At 43.0% G+C, this 23747-nt stretch overlaps 1 protein-coding gene across 3 annotated transcripts in view; it reads right to left on the bottom strand.

Annotated features, from left to right (window-relative positions):
* Positions 1 to 1004: 1004 nt before the first annotated feature.
* LOC126355446 (cuticle protein 18.7-like) overlaps positions 1005 to 23747 on the bottom strand; it is a 156871-nt gene continuing 134128 nt past the window's right edge. For 2 of the 3 annotated variants that reach the window (XM_050005759.1, XM_050005757.1), the window contains exons 2-3: positions 1371 to 1781; positions 1005 to 1274 (exon numbers count right to left, since the gene is read on the bottom strand). In XM_050005759.1, the coding sequence (XP_049861716.1) occupies positions 1092 to 1274; positions 1371 to 1781 (594 nt within the window). In that variant the 3' untranslated portion in view covers positions 1005 to 1091. Of the gene's footprint in view, positions 1275 to 1370; positions 1782 to 4625; positions 4706 to 23747 lie in introns of those variants that run through there. The other variant, XM_050005758.1, reaches the window with a different exon arrangement.

The raw sequence follows: 23747 nt of genomic DNA, 5'->3' as shown, positions 1-23747 counted from the left end.
TCTCACTTGTAAATGATTATTGTTTGCATATGAAGACCACATTGGTTTAATCTTCAGTCTCAGCAAAACTGTTTAATACTCCGATATAAATATGTAAGCTTGTACACCCATTGTCAAATGGTTTAAATGGCCGTGAGCAGTATGGGAACATCTGAGGTCATCAGTTCCCTAGACTTAGAACTACTTAAACCTAACTAACCTAAGGACATCACACACATCCATGCCCGAGGCAGGATTCGAACCTGCGACCATAGCAGCAGCGCGGTTCCAGACTGAAGCGCCTAGAACCGCTCGGCCACAGCGGCCGGCACACCCATTGTCAGTCCCATGGAAATCCTTTTGGGTGCTTTGTAGTATCATTTTAATACACTACACTTGGGACTGTGCCGTACTTTTCGAGTGTTTGTGGTTCGATAACCACGAGAGCATGTCGCATTGTTTATAAGTGTCTTTGGCTCCATGGTATGAGGGACAGGAAGAGTCAACTTCAATATGTTCTGCGTGTTGATGCAAGAGTGGCAACTGAATCTGAAATGCCAGCTGGGGTGGCCGAGCGGTTCTAGGCGCTACAGTCTGGAACCGCGCGACCACTATGGTCGCAGGTTCCAATCCTGCTTCGGGAATTGATGTGGGTGATGCCCTTAGGTTAGTTAGGTTTAAGTAGTTTTAAGTTCTAGGGGACTGATGACCCCAGCAGTTAAGTCCCACAGTGGTCAGAGCCATTTTCTTGAATCTGAAATAAATAAATAAACCAATATCCATGATGACGTTCAAAATGATCAGTTTCTTTCCAAGGAGGATAATGTGGTGGAATTGCTATTCAGAGATAACAAAGATGTAGAATTCATTGTGAGTGTCAGGCAGACCTGTTATGAAGATTTAGACAAACCTTTTTTGGTTCATAATACAGTACTTCTTGACTCACATTCATGTTATCCAGACTAGTCACTACTAGTATTGCTACTAAAATCTGTGGAAAGGAGAGAATAAAAATAAAGTACATGTGATTTAGGAACTCAGTTTATTGCAAAAATAATTTGTACAACATCTGGGTTCGACTGATAGACTGAGACAGTCGTAGGACAGGTCCTTCAGCCGAGCAGGGCAGCCTTGTACTGGAGGTGGGCGATGGCGTCAGCGTGGTGGATGGCGGGGATGCCGGCAGCGTAGACGGCGGCCAGGGGCAGCCCAGACACGGGGTCTGCGGGGGTGGCGGCGGCCAGGGCTGCGGACTGAGCGTGGGCGGCGGCGTGGGCGGCCTTGGCGCTGGCCACCTGTAAGGGAGGAGCGCCTTGTCAGTAACACCGTCTCACTACATGGTATGTATACTGTTCTAAAGGGGTTACAGGAAACGGTGTAGAAGTACATACCTCAGGAGTGTCCAGGGGAACACCGCCAGGTCCGATGACGATGTTGGCGGGTCCAGCGATGACGGGGGCGGCCACGGCGTAGCGAGCGGCGGCGATGACGGGGGCGGCGGCGATGACGGGGGCGGCGGCGATGGCGGGCACGCCCAGGGTGTTGCGGGCGGCCTCTGCGGCCTGGATGTTGAGGTGCGCCGCCTTGGCGACGGCCACGTGGGGCTCGTCGGCGGGCACGACGGAGGCCACGGGCACGCCCAGCGTGTTGCGCGCCGCCTCCGCCGCCTGCGTCGCCAGGTGCGCCGCCTTAGCCACGGCCACGTCGGGGGCGTCGGCGGGCACCGGGATGGCGGCGGGGACCCCCAGACCCAGGTAGCCGGGCTTGGCCAGCGCCACAGCCAGCACGGAGCTCAGGATCACCTGCAGACAGTGTGTGCATTAGTTATGGTCGAACTCTCTGGAAGCCAGGTACTTAATGTACTGCTGTGTTTATCGTTTCAGAATCTTCCTTCTAGATTTTTCATTCATTAAAACTCCTTGATAATACGAGGCTTCGAACTAGGATGCTCTATAAGGAAAACAAACACTCTGAACCCCTAGAATATTGAAAAAAACAAGCCTCTTGAGTAAGAAAATATTTAAAACATTTCATCAGTTTTGTAAAATTTCGTCTACTCAGAGATTTAAAATTTCCTATGTGCTATCTGTGCCCTAGATTTATGGGCAAGCAGACTACACGGATCTGACCATATAAATTTGTAATAGCACAACTTCGGATCTGCCTTTCTGCACCTAATAGTGCCTACCACCTATACTTGTCATCTTTAATGTGACAGAAATAATTATTGGTACAACGTGTGACTCGCGTGATACGTTCGGAATAGTATCCTTCGAAACTGATAGTTATACAGTAATACTAATGAGCGTATGGAATTGGTTGCCAGGTGACCCCTCGCGGGGCGGTTCGGCCTCCGCTCCACAAGTTCTTTAACGCCACTACGGCGACTTGCGAGTGAATGAGGATGAAAAGATGGTGAAAGACACACAACACCCAGTCATCTCAAGGCAGAGAAAATCCCTGACTCCGCCGGGAATCGTACCCGGGACCCCGTGCGCGGGAAGCGAGAATGCTAGCGCAAGACCACAGTGTTAATATAACTGTGGTAGAATTTTGGGAAGATGTGGTTCATCTGTATAGGAGACCGGCAATTCAGAGGCGGGCTGGTAGGTTTGATCATCACGCGAGTGTTACGGAAATGCTTCAGGAACGAGGGTGGGAGTCTCTGGAGGAAACGAGGCGTTCTTTTCGTGAATCGCTACTGGGGAAATTTAGAGAACCAGCATTTGAGGCTGACTGCAGTACAATTTTACTGCAGCCAACTTATATTTCGCGAAAAGACCACAAAGATAAGATAAGAGAGATTAGGGCTCGTACAGAGGCATATAGGCAGTCATTTTTCCCTCCTTCTGTTTGGTAGTGGAACAGAGAGAGAAGATTCTACTTGTGGTACGAGGTACCCTCCGCCACGCACTGTAAGGTGGATTGCGGAGTATGTATGTAGATGTAGTACGCCGTTGTGATTACTCCTGTATAGTATCACAGCACAATTCTTCGACAACAACATGATTTCGTTTTATGTAACATAAATTCTTCCTATCTGACTTGGAACACAGATCATCGTCACGATGATAAAAATATGGATCTGAAACGTTGGAGTATTTTACGTTGTGCCGTAATTTTATTATTGAAGCTGTTTGCGTCAATCTGAATTCATAAGACTCGAGCGAGACAAAAAAAGAAACATTATTTATTTTTAATTTCTGCTACTAGCCAAGAGAGTGACTGGAAGCAGAAATTACAAATACATATTTATCCCACACAGTCGCGGTTGACTAACGTAGCCATTACGGCCGAATATAAAAATAAAACACTGTTGTTATTAGGACATTATGTCTACCTAATGGTAACGGAGTGCTCAAGCCTAATAAAATTCCTCATGAGACTAAAATCACGTCTATTACGTGCTATTGTCTGTCCATTGTGATACTAAAGAAACTGTTATTCCATTTAACAATACAGTAGCAGCGTTGTACGTTACGCAGAGCAAATTACACACTAGTATTTCGGAATGTAATCTGTTTGTCTCATCAATGGAGAAGGTACTTCCGCTGTTATCTGTATCTACATCCACGTGTGTCCTCCGAAATCCATTGTGAAGTGCATGACGAGGAGCACATCTTACCTTTATTGCCTCCTTTCCTTATTCACTTACGTACTGAGCGAGCGAATAACAGCGGTCTGTATGTCTCCCTGCGCACCCTAATATCTCTTATCTTTTTCTCCTACTTTGACGGCAATATGATGGTCGTGTAGTCTGTTTCGAAAACGGAATCTCTAAATTTACCCAAGGGGGTTTCATGTGAGCGACGTCGACTTCTTCCAAGAATTCTTATTCAGGTTCCCCAAGCATTTCTTTTACAATTTCATATGAACTATACCGGCCTTTTATGGTCCTTGCAGCATGTTTCCGGGTAAGTGCGGTGTCAAGTCTATTTGATAAGGGTTTCAGACACTGGAACAGTACTCTAGAACTGGTCACTTTTGCGGCGCATGTGTGCTTTCCTTTACAGATGCAGTGATTATTTTCCCAACTAATCTAAGTACTTCATTCATTTTCCCTAACACTGAATGAACATGTTCGTCCCATTTAGTGATACTCGAAAGTAGGTATTCATAAGATCTGACGTGCTCCAGATATTCATCCTGTTATCAAATAATACCTCTTTGTCATAGGTATTATATTACGTTCAAAGACAGCTACCATTCACTACACATAGTGGACTTTTTTTCCAAATCGTTCTGCAATTTCTTATGGCCGTCCAACTACACTACCTGTGTTTAGCCACACCCTCACCGAACAGTCTTACCATGCTGTTGATCCTATTTGATAAGCTGTTTATAATTTTGGAAACATTAGAGGTCCCAGTGCACTGCCTTGGGAACCAGTAGACAGGATGACACGGCGGTTGGTCGGTACCTTGCTTCTTCCGAGGCCTCTTCTGACAGAGGAGGAGGTGTACACTGCCTTGGGGCATACACGACGTTACTCTCGTTTCTGTGGAACTTCCGCATTCCAGTATATTGTATTGGGTCCTATTAGTCGAATATCCGTCAAGCCAGTACGTACTTGCGGAGGTACTCCGTATGATCGAATCTCTGACAGGTGTCACGACCACGTGGGTAGCTTGCTGGCGGCTACTCACCAGGACCTTCATGTCTTCTACTGCTGTAGCTGCTTCGGACTGAACTGTTCCTGCCCAGTGTGTGGCAGCGAGCGGCTTATATAGCGCGGGCCGGCCTCGTCTTCCCCGCCACATCCTGCCGCCTCGGACCGCTACGAGACCGCGTGGTCTTCGGCGATGGGCGGTGCCCTCTACCACGGCGGCATCCCCTCTTCAATCTGTCTGATGCAATACTCGGCAGTGCAACAGCTTTTGCTTCTGCCTTGCCACACGCAGCTTCCATGTTACAGGGATCGTCGTTTTACTAAGCAAAGTTCCAGCACATAATTACGTTCACGGCGTCTGAAATGAAGTTTTCCTCACACAAGGGCATAGTTGTAGATCGGTACTACCTTCAACAGTGCTCCAATCTTGAAACATACTTTATATGGAACCTTATAATAGCTAACAAAGGAAGTAGTTAATCCCACATCTTCTTCATTTATTTTCGTTATCATCGGAAAACGACTTCATACCACACTCGCTGCTGATATGTTGTTGTTGTTGTTGTTGTGGTCTTCAGTCCTGAGACTGGTTTGATGCAGATCTCCATGCTACTCTATCCTGAGCAACCTTCTTCATCTCCCAGTACCTACCGCAACCTACATCCTTCTGAATCTGCTTAGTGTATTCATCTCTTGGTCTCCCTCTACGATTTTTACCCCCCACGCTGCCCTCCAATACTAAATTGGAGATGCCTCGATGTCTCAGAACATGTCCTACTAACCGATCCCTTCTTCTAGTCAAGTTGTGCCACAAGCTTCTCTTCTCCCCAATTCTATTCAATATCTCCTCATTAGTTATGTGATCTACTTAGCTAATCTTGAGCATTCTTCTCTAGCACCACATTTCGAAAGCTTCTATTTTCTTCTTGTCTAAACTATTTATCGTGCACGTTTCACTTCCATACATGTCTACACTCCATACAAATACTTTCAGAAACGACTTCCTGACATTTAAATCTATTCTCGATGTTAACAAATTTTTCTTCTTCAGAAACGCTTTCCTTGCCATTGCCAGTCTACATTTTATATCCTCACTACTTCGACCATCATCAGTTATTTTGCTCCCCAAATAGCAAAACTCCTTTACTATTTTAAGTATCTCATTTCCTAATCTAATTCCCTCAGCTTCACCTGACTTAATTCGACTACATTCCATTATCCTCGTTTGCTTTTGTTGATGTTCATCTTATACCCTCCTTTCAAGACACTGTCCATTCTGTTCAACTGCTCTTCCAACTCCTTTGCTGTCTCTGACAAAATTACAATGTCATCGACGAACCTCAAAGTTTTTATTTCTTCTCCGTGGATTTTAATACCTGCTGCAAACTTTTCTTTAGTTTCTTTTATTGCTTGCTCAATATACAGATTTAATAACAACAGGGATAGGCTACAACCCTGTCTCACTCCCTTCCTAACCACTGCTTCCCTTTCATACCCCTCAACTCTAATAACTGCCATCTGCTTTTTGTACAAATTGTAAATAGACTTTCGCTCCCTGTATTTTACCCCTGCCACCTTCAGAATTTGAAAGAGAGTATTCCAATCAACATTGTGAAAAGCTTTCTCTAAGTCTCAAATGCTAGAAACGATCTGATATATCTACTATGTATTGTCATTACTTCATCAATGTAAAGGAGACCTAATGAAAAATGACAGATTGTCAGCAGAGACTATGTGACTCACTAATTAACATCATTATTCTCTAGCGACAACCATTATTGAGGTATAAAACCTTCTCATTTTTCTTGCCACGTCAAATCAGTGTAAAATTTTCAGTTTTCGACGAAATACTCCATGCTCTTCGTCAAGAGCTAGTGACTGTCAGTTGTTCCTCACGATGACGGAGCAGAATTTCGTAGAAAGTTAGAGTTTGCTGAAATATGCTCCGTCAAGAAAACCGAGAATGTTTTATACCAGGATGTTTATAGACTTAGAACTACTTAAACTTAACTAACCTAAGCACGTCACACACATCAATGCCCGAGGCAGAATTCGAACCTGTGATCGTAGCGGTCGCGCGGTTCCAGACTGAAAATCCTAGAACCGCTCGACCACACTGGCCGGCCAGGATGTCATCAGCAGAAACTTGAATCTCACATCACAGAAGTGACTCTATGTTCAGTTACTGGTTTCGACAAGCTAGTCGTCATTATGTTACTTATGATGACTGCACAACGCGAACGTTACATTCCGCTTGCTGCATGTTTATTTAGATATCTGATGATGGCTTCTGGTGGGACTCAGACATAAACAGAATGTCTAAATAATATCTAATAATAACAATACAAGAAAATGAAAGACGACACAGAAAGCTTGCCTATTTCATAACTTAAATGATAGTGTTCACGTTTTATACAAGACTGATCAAAAGAGAGAATGTTTCATGAGTACTGAGCAAGCCTTCTATCATTGTGGTGTACTAAAATCTTGAGTGATCTACTCCCAGATGAGCTACTACAAAGTATTAATATTTATTTATGTTTAATGGTTCAAATGGCTCTGAGCACTATGGGACGTAATATCTGTGGTCATCAGTCCCCTAGAACTTAGAACCACTTAAACCTAACTAACCTAAGGACATCACACACATCTATGCCCGAGGCAGGATTCGAACCTGCGATCGCAGTGGTGACGCGGTTCCAGACAGAAGCGCCTAGAACCACACGGCCACACCGCCCGTCTATGTTTAATAGTTGGTAGTACGAGACATATTTAAAACGCACGTAAATCCTTCATTAAGTATTCATACGAAAAGTTAAGAGTATGTTGAAACGGGAATCGCGAAATCACGGATGCCGTCATGCAGCACTTAGAAGACTCGAATTATATCGGTTATTTGTAACTGTGATTATGTGGAGGGGTTGAACATAAATATGTGAACACCACGGGAAATACCTGCTTGAACATGAAGGCTGATGCGAGCTAAGTCTGCAGGTTGCGCTGTTGCCTTTTTTCCACGAACGACACCCGTGCAATAGGTTGCAAGTGTCAGTTGTGATCAGATCAAAGTCGTATGTAGTTGTCAGTGCTTATTTCGGAGCTGATTGATTAGAACACTGGAAAATTACTTGTTCTCGTCTGCTGGATGCTTCCATAACGGTGTACGGTGTTTCAAGAGGTACCATACGGAAGATTTGTACCGCTTATTGGGAAAGCGGAAAAACGCTATCCGCTAAATTACAAAGCTGATGAAAATGTGTGTTGAGTGATTACTTACGGACAGTCATTGAAGAGGAATGTAACGAAAAATTAGGGTCCAACAGTTGCAAAATTCAGTGCATAGCTGAATGTCGCATTTACGAACAGAGTTACCACCAAAACATCTACATTTACGTCTACATCTACATGGTTACTCTGCAATTCACACTTAAGTCCCTGGCAGAGAGTTCATCGAACCATTTTCATACTACTTCTGTACCATTCCACTCTCGAAAGGCGCGTGGGAAAAAATGAAAACACCTAAATCTTTCCGTTCGAGCTGTAATTTCTCTTATTTTATTATGATCATTTCTCCCTTAGGAGGTGGGTGTCAACAAAATATTTTCCCATGCGGAAGAAAATGCTGGTGATTGACATTTCGTAAATAGAACTCGCTGCAAAAAGAACCGCCTTTGTTTCAGTGACTGCCACCCCAACTCTCGTATCAGTGACACTCTTATATCAATGACACTCTCACCCCTATTGCGCGATAACACGAAATGAGCTGCCTTCTTTGCACTTTTTCGAAGTCCTCCGTCAGTCCTACCTGGTAAGGATCCCATACCGCGCAGCAATATTCCAGCAGAGGACGCACAAGTGTAATGTAGACTGCCTCTTTACTGGATTTGTCGCATCTTCTAAGTGTTCTGCCGACAAAGCGCGGTCTTTGTTTCGTCGTCCCCACAATATTATCTATGTGGTCTATCCAATTTAAGTTGCTCGTAATTGTAATTCCTAGGTACTTAATCGAATCGACAGCCCTTAGATGTGTGCGATTTATCGTATACCCAAAATTTATCGGATTTCTTTTAGTTCCCATGTGGATGACCTCGCACTTTTCTTTGTTTAGTGCCAATTGCCACTTTTCGCATCATACAGAAATTCTCTGTAGATTATTTTGTAAGTGGAACTGATCGTCTGATGATTTTACTAGACGGTAAATTACAGTGTCATCAGCAAACAATCTAAGGGGGCTGCTCAGATTATCACCAAGAACAACACAGAGACAAGCCGCGCGGGATTAGTCGAGCGGTCTTAGCCGTTGCAGTCATGTACTGTGCGGCTGGTCCTGGTGGAGATTCGAGTCCTCCCTCGGGCATGGGTCTGTGTGCTTGTCCTTAGGATAATTTAGGTAAAGTAGTGTGTAAGCTTAGGGACTGATGACCTTAGCAGTTAATTCCGATAAGATTTCACACACATTTGAACATTTTGAAGACGGAGGGAACTTTATAAGCAACGAGTGGCAGGGTCAGCTGGAATTCCAAAACCACTTATCAGTGACGTAAACAATAGGAGAAAGTGGTAATGACACCATAAAGCCTGGACAATGTGTCAACCACTGACCGAGTGTAACTCCGAAGACTGAAACATGGCGGTGATGATTTGCGATGCCATATCGTGATATTCCATGGGCCCCACGGTTACCCTGTAATTTCGCATCACAGCCAACGATCATGTGGCCATTTTGGCTGATCAGGTCCACACCATGGTACAATGATTGTTCGCAAACGGAGACACTGTGTTTCAAGGCGACGGAGCTGTTATCCACACAGCTTGCATGGTCCCTAACTCGTTTAGTGAGCATGAGGTTGAATTGTCGCACCTGCTTTGGCCACCACAGTGACCAGATGGAAATATGATTGAGCCGTTGTGGTACACTTTGGAGAGAAGCGTTCGTGATCTGTATCCACCTCCATCATCGTTTCCTGATCGTGCCACATTTGGTATGATGAATGCTGTAACATTTCCGTAAAAACCATACGGGAGAGCCGACTGGGAGCTGTTTTGAGTGCCAATGGTTTTCCTATTCCGTTTTGGACACGGAAATGTCCAACCCCTGTAACTGAAGTTTTGGAAATGGGAGACGAAAAACACTACGCTCCGTGTGCCGCGACCAACGAATTTAATTTTGCTGCTGACATTAACATGTTTCCCAATTATTTATTTACTTGATTCGCGAAGACTAAAACTCTCCCTATCCCCCCTTAGTGTGGGGTTTGATAGAGAGGAATTAGAGTTTTACAAATGCTGAACCATATATTAATTTTTTTCCGCAGCCTCGGATAGGTTTTGTTTCTTTCGTGATCACGAGGCCACACAACTTTTAAGTATCAAACAAATCATCTGACAAGCTAACTAGCTAATCAAACATTCTGCGAAGTAAATAAGTATTTTTTATTTATCCGTAACCATTTTCCGCGCAAAAATGAGAACATGGATTTTTTTCAATTATAGTGCCAACTACCAAGAATCAAAACAAATATTTAAGACAAAATGTACGTAGTTTTTTTATGTAGAATCTGATTCTGCAATAAAAAATGTGGGTTCCCATTTGAAATTTTAAAGTTGCCTCCCGCTCCACCCCCAGGGGGCTGTGGTTGTGGGCTAATTTTAGCACTAGCAGATGTTCCCCTCTGAAATGATCAACTTTGGATTCTACACATTTTTTCGTGTGAAGCTTATTTTTCGAGTTATTCTGGTTTGTCAACTTAAAGTTTACACCCCTTGTAGAGTAATGGAACACAATGACAATTCATCTGTCGAATTACAACCACAATCTTTCGTGCCCCATAGCTAGTAATCGAGTAGAATAGACTGCTGTATGACCATGTTTGGCATTCTATCTTCACTGACGCTATAATTAACACTACAAATAAGCCACTAGATTTCGGGTTTACTCGTGAAAGACACCGACACTACACTGCTACAGGTCTGATTTTTTTGGAAGTGCAGCTTCAAATTAAATAATTTGTAACATAAATGCTGAAAGTAAGTAATATACATTTCATGGCGTTGAAAAACGCTATCCTCAACTGCGAAATCTAGTTCGGGCGCCCTTGCTGCTAGGGCACGTCATTTTCGAACACGACAGAATTATGACACTTTTTCCCAGTATTGCTCCTTCATCATTATAATTATGCATTCCACGTCCATTGTTACGGTTTTCAGCTTCGCTGGTCCCGGATGCCTCAGCCTTTACTTAACGTTGAGAATCCAGTGAAGAAATTCTATGACATATTCTTCTGTAAATTTTATTTGAAACATACAGGTATCGGTTTTAAAAATTCTATGAAGTTTACCAAAAACATTTGCGGTCATTTCTTCTCCTCAGTTATTATTTTTTTCCTTGCATATACGCTCATTACCTTCAATAGACCCACATATATAAACTCATCAATAGGTAGAAAGGCAAATTTTTTTTGTACAGTTTCCAGTACCGTATGTGGACTCTACTTCTTTTAGTCTTTCACTCCTATTTTGCACCTTCATTTATGAAATTTATCTGCATGACTAGTAAACATTACGAAGTAGCCATGAAATCTAAGGTGTTAAGTTCGAAGTACTCATGACCTACACGGAAGAGAAATGAATACACATAAGCAAAATCGCTGAGGGCCGGGAAAATGAAGCCACAGGAATGAAGTTTTTTTAAACTTCATAAAAATGAGGTGCAAATGTTGCAATAGAAAAAGTGGGTTTCTAGAAGCGAAGAAAACGTGCAGGCTGAAAGTGGAACCAAGGTTTTTCCTACTTCATCCCACGCTAACAACGTGTTAAAAACGTCTCGATTTCACAACATATAAAAAAGAAAAGAATAATATAGGACGTAAATAGTTTGCACATCAAATTTGTAAAGAAAATCTCGCTATAATGTACAAACAGGAAAATGTAGATACTTATTATCTGTACTATATTTACAGAATGATCATTCATGACCCTTTGTAAGTGAAATCGAAATGCGAGTGATGTAAAACACTCTTAAATTACAGAACCTTTAATAGGGGAGATACAAATAATAATTGTTAAATAACGACTGCTATGGAGGGAAATCATTATATTACGTACAAGCCTTAAAACAATAAATATTTCATTTATGCTGCGCTACACTCTTTTCTATGGAAGTCCATGTACAGTACTAGATATCAGATCTATTCGACAAACTGATCCCAATAGTTTCACACTGTCCGCAAGCATTAAACGTCGTCCTTCGTCGAAAATATATACATTAAATGTTAGTCTTTATGGTTGGAGATCACTTTAAATGCGTTCCTAAATCCGTACGAGCATTGATGTTACTGGAACAAGTTATCTCAAGGTAATGCTGTTTGCCGTTTAGGAACAGAAAATTTATCTGATGAACTGTACTGTTCTTTAAAGTCACAAAATTTCAGAGTTGGCATTGAAACCAGATTCATTATCTAACATAAGAAGCTTTGTATAACAAATTATTAGTTGTAAGAAAGACAACCATCTACATGTTTACCGTATTACTTACTATGAGCTTCGTTGTCATAAAAAAATTTTGATAGGTATCTTGAACAGTGGAGTAACAAGGACAGTAAGGTGTTGCCTGACACTCACTATTCATCATAAACAATTGTGAATATCTCAGTGAAACCCTGTGTCAGTCGCTGTTGGAAGCTGAGATACTTATCACATGTTGGGAGGGCGTTGCAGAACATGAGAACAGTGTCGGAGACAACTGACAGTCTCTATGCCGATTGATAAATGGCGTTATAACGGTATGTCTACCGGAAAATATGGGATTCGAAGGTATTTCATACGTCAGTGTTTATCCAAATATTGTGGCTTCGGCTGTGATTCTGGGAGGAGAGAATATGCCTGTAGTTTGTATGGAACGTACTGTATCTCGTCTAAAACAAAAGCGAGCAAACATTACAAGAATAAATATTCACGGACGGCATAATTTGACAGACACTGTGGTAGGATTGTGCCAGATGGCTCAGTGCATTGGCGTCCCTCTTATCTTCTCGAGTAAAAGAGGTTAAGAAAACATACAGCCAAGTTACACAAACTGCGTCAAAGACGGGAAAAAGTTTCTTTTCAGACTATCTACGAATCTTGTATCTAAGAAAGTAAAGCTTCCTAACCTTTCACGTGCAGAACATTATAGACTTACAAATGTATATTCGTAAATATTGAAAGCAAAATATAAGGAAAAGGAAGAAAAAGGCCTTAGATTGCAGCTAACAATCGATATAGAGGTCGCATGAGAAGGAGCGGTAGTTCTCTAGTTCGCTCTTGATATATTTTTAAGTTTTATACTGTTGTTAGTGTCATTTAGTTCTTTTAAATGTTGTAGGTTACTCTTCCATCATTGTTTTATTTGCAGCGCATTTATTTGCTTTATTTAAGATTTAAAGATACACTTCTCGTTAGAGGTTACTTTTGCTGCTCTGTTCAAACCTCTTGGGTCGTTTGGGATTGCATTTGCACTGTTCTACGTCACATTCATAACCGCGCATGTCCTCCAAATTAATTAGGTTTATGTTGGAGAACCGTCACAATACTTAAAATTATGTTACTATTCTTACATGCATCGGATAACTCGGGTGGAAGTGACTTAATCTGCGATAGAGGTGTATAGAGGTGTGAAGGGGAGGAGGAAGAAAGTGACGTTATAGAGGATACGTGACTTTCAAATTAAGCAAGTGAGGTGTCACGCACATTAGGACTTTCCAATAGAGCGAGGTTAGATAATATCAATATTAATTTATCAAACACGCTAATATCAAAAGCACTTCTCCCATACCAGTATCATATATTTACAGCGTCGAGAGGTACGGTTGTTGTCAGACGTCTGGGCTCTATAATCAATCTTTTCATAAATGTCCCTTATTAGGCACTAGGGTAAGGTAAACTGGTGAAAATATCATAGCCCGGTTTTAGGAAATGGGGAGCTACATGATGGAGAGAATGGAGAGCACTCATATCATTTATATGTGAACAGATGCAGACGCCCAACAAAATTTACACCACGATTTACTGTTGTTGCAATGACGAGAGAGCAATGAAGAATGTCAGGGACATGCATCTAATCTAGGAAGTGTCTCCATAATCAACATACAAAAAGATCAGCAATTGAAAGCACTTTTCCTCACTAAAATAGGCAGGCATTTTACTAAAGAAGATGAGCCATGTAAAGTGATGGGGTCGAGATTTACACGATAGTAATTTCAGAATTTGTGAAAATAGGGGATATTCAGGGCACTTGCAGATATTCGTTGAATACTATGTTGTATGATCTGCAGGTTGAAAACACCATTTAACCGTACCAGAATCTCATGAAGCATGAGGTGGATTTGTGCGTGAGATTTACACTTTCACGACCGAGGAATATTTTAATTAATTGTCAGAATATAATTGGAAAAGTTTCAACAGAGCTTCATGACAGACACACGTGTGTGTACCAACAGTCGACACAACAATGAGGCAAACAAGAATATTTGTACACAATAACGCATTTGGAAGCAGCTGAGTGTTTGATATCATTTGAAGGCCTGTCAAGGCTATAGCCCGTAGTTAATACTGGTCAACACGCGAAAGAGGCGTCCGGTCAAGGCCAAGCACGCCATAGAAGTAATACACTTCCGAATGTTGGCCAGTAGATGGATAATTATGACCATCGCGTTGATACGGAATGGTGCAGAAATATAATGAAGCGGGTCAAGTGCAACCTGGTCTGAGTGGAAGAACGGTTCTTGAGAAGAGTGTAAAGGTACAGCCATGGGTTACATGAAATCAGTAACAGATTAAGGGAGTAATGGAGTAAGGCAATAACAAAGTGCAAGATTACACCTATGGCCCAGTCAATTTGGATGACAGTAACTAGTGATGGAACGGTAGTACTTCGTTGACGAGAAGACAGTACTGATTTGGGCGACGAAACTTAGGAATGTCTGAAGTACCTACATAGAGGGGTCCCGCACTCTATTCCAGGTGGTTCGGAGGTTTTGTTCACTTGGGGACTGGATGTTTGTGTTGTAGAATCATGGAACATATTTTGTGTTCAGACATAATGACCGTTCTAGACTCTGAGAAGCTCATCTGCAGAAACCAGCATGGTTTTAGGAAACAGCGGCCATGCGAGACACAGCTGGCCCTCTTTGTGCATGATTTACAACAGGCTTTAGATGCCGGCTGCCAGGTTCATGCCATATTTCTCGACTTTCGAACGGCGTTCGACTCAGTTCCACATTGTCGCTTGTTACAAAAAGTGCTCGCTTACGGCCTACCCGATGACATATGCGGTTATATAGAAAGTTTTCCAACAGACAGGGAGCAGTATGTCGTCCTGAACGGGGTAACTTCAACAGAAACAAGAGTAACTTCAGGTGTGCCCCAGGGCAACGTAATGAGTCCTCTGCATAAACGATCTGGTTGATGGTATTGAGAGCGGCCTTAGACTGTTTGCCGTGATGCTGTAGTCTACAGGAAAGTGGTATCACACAAAAGTTGTGAACAAATCAATGAGGATTTGCAGAATATAAATGCGTGGTGTAGTGACTGGCAGTTATCTCTCAATATTAGTAAGTGTAACCTACTGCGTGTAACAAGGCGAAAATCATCATTAATGTATGAGGACAAAATAAATGAAGCGGTAACATCAGTCAAGTATCTCGGTGTGACTATTCAAAATGATCTCAAATGGAATGATCTGATTACACAAGTAACGGGTAAGGCGAACTCTAGATTGCGGTTTATTGGTAGAATCCTGAAGCAATGCAGTCCTTCAACAATGGAAATAACTTACAATACGTTAGTTCGTCCAGTCTTAGACTATTGTCCGTCTGTATGAGACCCTTACCAGTTCGGTCTGATTCAAGAGATTGAGAAGGTCCAAAGAAGAGCGGCAAGATTAGTGACGTACATTTAGCCATTGCGAGAGCGCTACAAATCTCATAGAAAGTTTGAAGTGGGACACACTTGCAGATAGGCGACACACTAAACAGAAGGGGCTGCTCACTAAATTCCAAAATTCGATCTTAGCTGAGGATGTAGAGCATATATTATTACCACCAACTTTCAAATTGCGCAATGATCATCATTCAAAGATAAGGGAAATAAGAGCTCGTACTGAGGCGTTCAGACAGTCGTTTTTCCCTCCTGCGATCCGCAAGTGGAACAGAGGGAGGAAATATGACTTTGGCGCGAATTGTGCCCTCCGCCACACATCGCTTGGTGACTAGCGGAGTGATGATGTAGATATCCACATTATTTCATCTCATTCTTCATTAACACGCACATCGGCGAAGCCGAATCCAATAGACACACTTGCAACAGGTTGCTGATGAACCCCCGATCGGTTCATTTGACCCCGATCGGGTCTCCTGGTCAATAATGTCCTACGATCATATCATCCCAACTCTCTGATTTCCATCCATTCTAACTACTGAGTTAGGTTGGTTACACTAGTCCACATCTCCATGAGCTCCGGCTTTCTTCTTCTTTTCTTATTCTTGTGCCTTTGTTAAGCATCGGCACTGGATTTGGCATGGTTAACTTAAGGGGTGGCTGGATGCCCTTCCTGTCACCATCCCTTACCCTCCCTCCTCTCCCCTTCCGGCATAGAATATGTGCATCCAAACTCTCTCTGAGCAGTGCTCTTCATGTGAAAATGAGAAAAGGGTATGTAAATGTTTGCACATCGTGCAACCGAGGTCGGATTTCAATACCGGTCTGGTGTTCACCGAAAAGGTCGTGCGAACGGTGGGAATGGTGGCCGGTAAATGACACTCGTCAATCCGCTGAGTGGTGTCGAACCAGTTCCAGCGTACGGTGACTTTACACTCGCGGTTTTCTGGATAGTCATTGTGAGTTTTGCTCTTGCTGAAGGCATTATCAAAATACTCCCACACTACCATTCACTCACATACACATTGACACGGAAGAGTAGGAAGAAAGCTGGCCATGCAGATGTGAATAAACGAAACAAAGCCGCTCCTCCCTTTTCCAGAGGCTACTATGAGTTGCTTCAGAGTGAAATAATAAACGTGCTAAGCGTTGCCACCATGTAAAGGAAGTTGCCAGACACACTGTAAATTTATGAGCCGGATTGAACTGACATGTTTCAGCTAGCAAAATTTTAATTTATCTGTATATTTCTTTGGATTCCGGAAATCGTTTAGTCAAGTTTCCTTCACTGAATTCTTATTTTGTGTATTTACGTTTAGTGTATCCAAAATGAATTTCGGCCAGCAGCTCGGAAATTTTGGTTCTTACACCATATGTCTGATTATCTTGTAGTTCTCACACTTGCAACGAAATGATTTTCTGAATTTCTGATGGTAATGTTCGATTTTGCAAGTCGTACGATGTTTGAACTGCGAGGGTCAATCAATAATTTAAAAAACAAAATTCGAAGGGGGAAAAACTTATAGTAGGCCAAGTTTGGTACTTTTATAGCTTTACGTTGGCATCACTGGGTTGAACCTTCATCGGCTTATGTATCAACATTGTTTTGTTTATAACCTCAAAAAGGCATTCAAGATGACGAGTCCACTTAAAACAAAGGGGGCGAGGGCTCTAAGCACTATGGGACTTAACGTCAGAGGCCATCAGTCCCCTGGACTTAGAACTACTTAAACTGAACCAACCTAACGACATCATACACATCCATGCCCGAGGCAGAATTCGGACCTGCGACCCTAGCAGCAGCGGATTCCGGACTGAAGAGCCTAGAACCGCTCGGCCACACCCACTTGAAACTTCCACATTAATTGAACAAGGTTCCGTTATTCTTTTTTTTTTCTTGCTGGCTGCCAGAAACTAGTGAATATATACTATGGAATGTCTAAATTTATTGGTGAAGTTTGTATTTTTGTAAGTGGGTAGAGCAGTTCAGAAATGGTGGCGACTCAGTGACTGACGTACACAGTTCTGGCCGACCGGTTGCAGTTTCAACTCCCTCACTTGAAAGTCGAATTGATGACTTTCTTCGTACCGACCGACGTGTGACTGTGGAAATGATAGTTGATAAGATTCAAGTTAGTACTGGTAAAGTTTATTACATTATCTGCAACCAGCTGAAGTACCGCAAAACGTGTGCAAGATAGGTCCCAAAGGAGTTGACGCGGCTACTCAAGGAAACAAGGTTGAGAGTATGCACAGAGCTAAAGGAACTTTATGAAAGAGAAGGTGAGCACTTCCTCAACAAAATTTTAAGTTGTGGTGAAACTTGCACACTAACTCACCTGTCATGAAAAAATTCAAAAACCAAGCATCAGCAAGAAAAATCGCGTTGACGGTGTCGAAGGTCCAGTTTTTTGTGATTATCTCCAAGAGCAACGTGCAGTGGACAGCAAATATTACTCTGATTTCCTTTAAACAAGGTGAAGCCAACCATGAGAGAGAGAGAGACGTCGTGGATCTCAGAGGAGAGGTGTGTTTCTCCAGCAAGACAACACACGTCCTCATATTGCTCAACTAACCCTTGAAACAGTCGACAAAAATGGCTCGGAAGTACTGCCTCATCCCACTTACAATTGTGATTTAGCACCTAGTGATTTGCATTTGTTTGGTGCTCTGAAGGAGGCATTACTGGGAAGAGGTTCCAGGACAACGAGGACGTGAAAATGTTTATGGGAAATTGGTTGAAACATCAAGATAAAGAGTTCTTTGCAGGCGTAATAAAAAAGCTTGTGGCCCGTTGGAACAAGTGCATAAATGCATACGTTGAAAAATAGAAAAAGTATCGTTCTGTAAAAATAAATGCTTTCTTCTTCAAATCGATTTGACTCTTAATCCAAAGAGTTTTACGTAGTCAATATTAAATATTTATTGCTATTGAAGGAACCCAACACCAGATACTGCAGTTGGTGACGGGTACCTCACGGTAGTACACAGCAGCTCCAAGTCTCGGATAATCACGTGGTTTAAGTAACTTAACTGCGGCCATATGATTTATTTTGTCATCAGTCTTCTGACGAGTTTGATGAGGATACGAATTCCTCTCCTGTCAACGTCTTCATCTCAGAGTAGCACTTGAACCCAGCATCCTCTATTGCATTATTGCTTGGATATAAATCACTCTACGTCTGCCACTACAGTTTTCAAGGTCTGCAGCTCGCTCAACTACCACGGAAGCTATTAATGTTTCTCATATAGTCTTCTCCGAGTCGATTCTGCAGAGATCCTCATTTCTTATCAGTCCATCCAATTTTCAACGTCGTTCCACAGCAGTACATCCCTTCTTTTCCTAATATCCCACAGTTCACTATGCAAAGCTGAATTCAGACCGTACAATCTCAGAAATTTCTTCTTCACAGTAACGCCGAAATTTGATGCTAGTAGCCTTCTTTTGGCCAGGAATGACCTCTTTGCTCGTGCTAGTCTGGTTTTCAGGTGTCCTTCTTGCACCATTCTTCATGTGTCACTTTTACATTTTTACTTCCAAGGCAGCACAGTTTCTTCACATCGTCTACTTTGTGGTCCCCAATTTTTATGGTAAGTTTATCGCTGATTTCATTTCTACTTCGCCTCATTACCTTCGACTTATTCTCAGTCCATAGTGTACGCTCATTAACTGTTCGTCCCTGGTATTCTTCACCACTTTCAATGATAATACCATTGTCTTGAAATGGTTCAAATGGCTCTGAGCACTATGGGACTTAATGTCCGAAGTCATCAGCCCCCTAGAACTTAGAACTACTTAAACCTAACTAACCTAATTACATCACACTCATCCATGCCCGAGGCAGGATTCGAACCTGCGATCGTAGCGGTCGCGCGGTTTCAGACTGTAGCGCCTAGAACCGCTCGGCCACTCCGGCCGGCACGATTGTCTTCATCGCATCTTAACATTGATATCTTTTAGTACTGAATTTCAATCCTTCTTCAGCTCATTTGTTTCCACCTTTGCTTGTTCGATGTACAGATTGAACGGTTCCGGTGAAGATCTACAGCCCTGTCATATATACTTTCTAATCTGGGCACTTTCGCTATTTCGTCACGCAGCCATGCGAGAACAGTTGTCTGAATGTCTTCATCGCTGGAAAAGCTCTTAGCTCCAGGTATTCATTCAACTTGTCAAAAAGATGGAAATCGCTCGGTACAAGATCTGCGTCACCCCCGTTTGTATGAAATGGTGGCGGAATCCACAGCTGTGATACATTATATGTAAACTCAAGGTGGAGGAGGAGAAAGAAGCGAAAGGGAAGAGACGAGTGATGTCAGCAGCATCGGAGCGCGATACAGAATCAGCGGCGAGGAGTGAAAATCAAATCCCGCTCTGGTACACATTTTCACACGTCGCCGCTGATACTGCCTCATGTCCCGATGCAGCTGGCATTACTCGTCTTTACCCTTTCGCTTCCTTTCTTCCCCTCCACCTCGAGTTTACATATAACCTATGATTTGTAAAAACTTTTCTCCAGTTTGGTAAAGGCTGTCGCTACTGCTGCGGAGGCCGAATTGCCACTTTTTGTTACTGCAGGTAAGAGTTTGCAAGTTCGTGAAACGGCTTCTGGTGTATTACACCGCTAACACAATTTCTTCCTGCCGCTGTTACACACCTGTGCCCTCGGGGCCAGGTAACAGAATAGGAGAGCGAAGGTTCTACAACACTCCAACAAATTAGTAGCAAAGTCACAAAAATGAGTTTAAAAGTTTTGCTTATCTTTGTGATTCATTGAATGATTAAGTCTGTAACACTGCTCGCATTATAACACAAAGAAGGCCCTCAATGGCTACGTGCAAATAATCATAGGTAAACTTCACAGTACACAGCAAATGCAATTAACAACTGTCTGCCCACTTCTAAGAATTCACTAAACGACATTCCCTGTCCAAGTCAGCCCGGGACGATGATCTACAATCAAGTCGGCGAGAGCTGCTCTTCTGTCTTGCGGCTAGACTTCTGTCCGTTGTCGTCCGGTCATTGGCGGATTGTACTCGGCCGCAAACTGGCCGGGACGAAGTCGATACCTTCATCCTCAGCGCTGCCCGTGGCGCTGGTGGAACTCGAGCAAGTGGCGAGACTCTAGGACACTGGCACCAACTCAAATCTTTGCGCCTGTGGTGCCTTTGACCTGACGGTGTCTTGTTCAGATGCCACAGCACTATGTTTTTGCGTCCTTGGCCAAATTGTTAGCACCGTTTCACTACGAGCGGCCTCGACACTCCATTTGGTTTACATACAGCAAGATTTCCAGTGGATATGTGTGCAGTTTAGACGTTTTCCCGACAATAATCGTTCTGTCCCATGATCTTCAACTATGGAGTACGACTGACTGAAGTTGCTGCTCCATTTCACTCGCACCCTCTTATACAATGAACTTTGTCGGCAGGAAACGCGAAACGTGACCTATCTTCTCACTATTCGACAGCCGGCCGGTGTGACCGAGTGGTTCTAGGGCGCTTTAGTCTAGATCCGTGCGAACGCTACGGTAGCAGGTTCGAATCCTGCCTCTGTCATGGATGTGTGTGATGTCCTTAGGTTAGTTAGATTTAACAAGTTCTAAGTTCTAGGGGACTGATGACTTCAGCTGTTAAGTCCCATAGAGCTCAGAGCCATTTGAACCATTTGATTATTCGACATTCCTGTTGAATAGTGGTCTTAGCGTGGAACGACTGGTTGTTTACTGAGAAATACGACCATTGTATGTCCGTTACAGTGTAACCGCACAGTTGATGAAACAGTTAACCTATACTCACAGTTTTCCTTCCTTATGCTGTTAACAATGAACGACAAGAGCTTGTCATACGTCTTCTTGCGTTCTTCCATCCTCTGATCTTCTGTAGCCCGTATACGAGATCTTCCACGTTTATACATGTACCACACTCCACACTGACGGTGTGTGGCGGAGGGTACCTTGAGTACCTCTATTGGTTCTCCCTTCTATTTCAGTCTCGTATTGTTCGTGGAAAGAAGGATTGTCGGTATGCCTCTGTGTGGGCTCTAATCTCTGTGATTTTATCCTCACGGTCGCTTCGCGAGATGTACGTAGGATGGAGCAATATACTGCTTGACTCCTCGGTGAAGTTACGTTCTCGAAACTTCAACAGAAGCCCGTACCGAGCTACTGAGCGCCTCTCCTACAGAGTCTTCCACTGGAGTTTATCTATCATCTCCGTAACGCTTTCGCGATTACTAAATAATCCTGTAACGATCCACTCTGCTCTTCATTGGATCCTCTTTATTTCTTCTATCAACTCTATGTGGTACAGATCCCACGCTGCTGTGCAGTATTCAAGCAATGGGCGAACAAGTGTACTGTAACCTACTTCCTTTGTTTTCGGACTGCATTTCCTTAGGACACTTCCAATGAATCTCAGTCTGGCATCTGCTATACCGAAGATTAATTTTGTATGGTCATTCCATTTAAAATCACTCCTAATGCCTACTACCAGATAATTTATGGAATTAACTGCTTCCAGTTGCTGCTGACCTGCTATGTTGTAGCTAAATGATAAAGGATCTTTCATTGTATGTATTCTCAGTACATTACACTTGTCTACATTGAGATTCAGTTTACATTAACTGCACCATGTGTCAATTCGTTGCAGATCCTCCTGCATTTGAGTACTGTTTTCCATTGTTACAACCTCTCGATATACTACAGTATCATCCGCAAAAAGCTTCAGTGAACTTCCGATGTTATCCACAAGGTCATTTATATACATTGAGAATAGCAACGGTCCTACGACACACCTCTGCGGTATACCTGAAATCACTCTTACCTGGTAAGACTTCTCTCCATTGAGAATGATAGGCTGCATTCTGTTATCTAGCAACTTAGCAACTCTTCAATCTAACCACACGATTGATAGTCCATATGTCCATTAAACGACTGTGGGGAACTGTATCAAACGCGGAAGTCAAGAGACACGGCATCAGCCTGGGAACCCGTTTCTATGGCACTTTGAGTCTCATGTACGAATACCGCGAGCTGGGTTTCACACGATCGTCTTTTTCGAAACCCTTGCTGATTTTTACAGAGTAGATTTCTAAACTGCAGAAAAGTCATTATACCCGAACATAATTCGTGTTCCAAAATTCTACAACTGATCGACGTTAGAGATATAGGTCTGTAGTTCTGCACATCTGTTCGACGTCCCTTCTTGAAAACGGGGATGACCTGTGCTCTTTTCCAATCTTTTGGAAGGTTACGCTCTTCTAGAGGCGTTAAAGATATTACATTCCTAAAATGGAACGAATAGAATTCAAATAACGGCAAATACTGATACGATATCACAGTAATGTTCTTGGGTGTCGTTCCGACATGTGTAAAGTAGACTGACGCCGACCGTGAAAATTAATTATTGGCTGGCAAAGGCGAAAAGCTAGGCTGATCGGCAACTGGGGGGACAACTTTCACCAGAGAGGCTGCCGTCCCCTTGTCGGTGGCCTCTGGAAAGTTGGCAGGACGTCCGAAACGCGGAGCCCGCAGCGTTGGCCTCGGCCGCTGCTACCGCTGTCTCCGCTTTCATGGCTATCCACTGCCTAATGGAGTCCGCCCCAAAATCAACCACGTTAGTGGGTTGCATTTTAATGTACCTTTCAGGCCGCGTTCTTTAAGGCTTCGGGAGCTATAATTCATTCTGCCACTTTAGGAAGGATTTAAAATGTCCTTCCTGCTACGCAACATCGATAAGCGTTGCGTATCCACGGCACTTTTATTTCTCTTTACGCCTTGTGCTGAACAAACCGTTACTAGCATACCATTATTGGCAGGATCAAACAATCATATCCGTGTCCCAGACGCCAAAGATAATTGCGAATACTTTCTGTAAAAATAAAGATATTTTGCATAAATAAATGTTGCAGAAGCAAGACGTTTAATTTGTGGCGTATCGTGTCTCGTATGTACTCTCCTTTGCTGCTCTGTCAGTTTGTGGTGCTAGTGGGACATTGTCAACTGACTAACCGAAGGACGGTGGCACTGGACCTTACGCACAACAACAGTTAGTGAACGGCTGTCAGTACGCCCTCAATGAAGAAAGTCAAAAAGAAAAAAAAGGAGGAAAAAAAGGAGGAGATCCAACAATACGAAATCCTCATAATTCACACCAGACCATCACTTTCAATGCACTCACTACCTTCGATGGATCCATCCACTGTGACCAACATTAGGTCAGCATCTGTGGTTCTACTTATTTA

This window comes from Schistocerca gregaria, chromosome 3 (assembly GCF_023897955.1).
Source record: "Schistocerca gregaria isolate iqSchGreg1 chromosome 3, iqSchGreg1.2, whole genome shotgun sequence".
NCBI classification, from domain to species: Eukaryota; Metazoa; Arthropoda; class Insecta; order Orthoptera; family Acrididae; genus Schistocerca; species Schistocerca gregaria.
The sequence above is the reverse complement of the archived record's forward strand: the minus strand, read 5'-3'. Positions and strand labels throughout refer to the sequence as shown.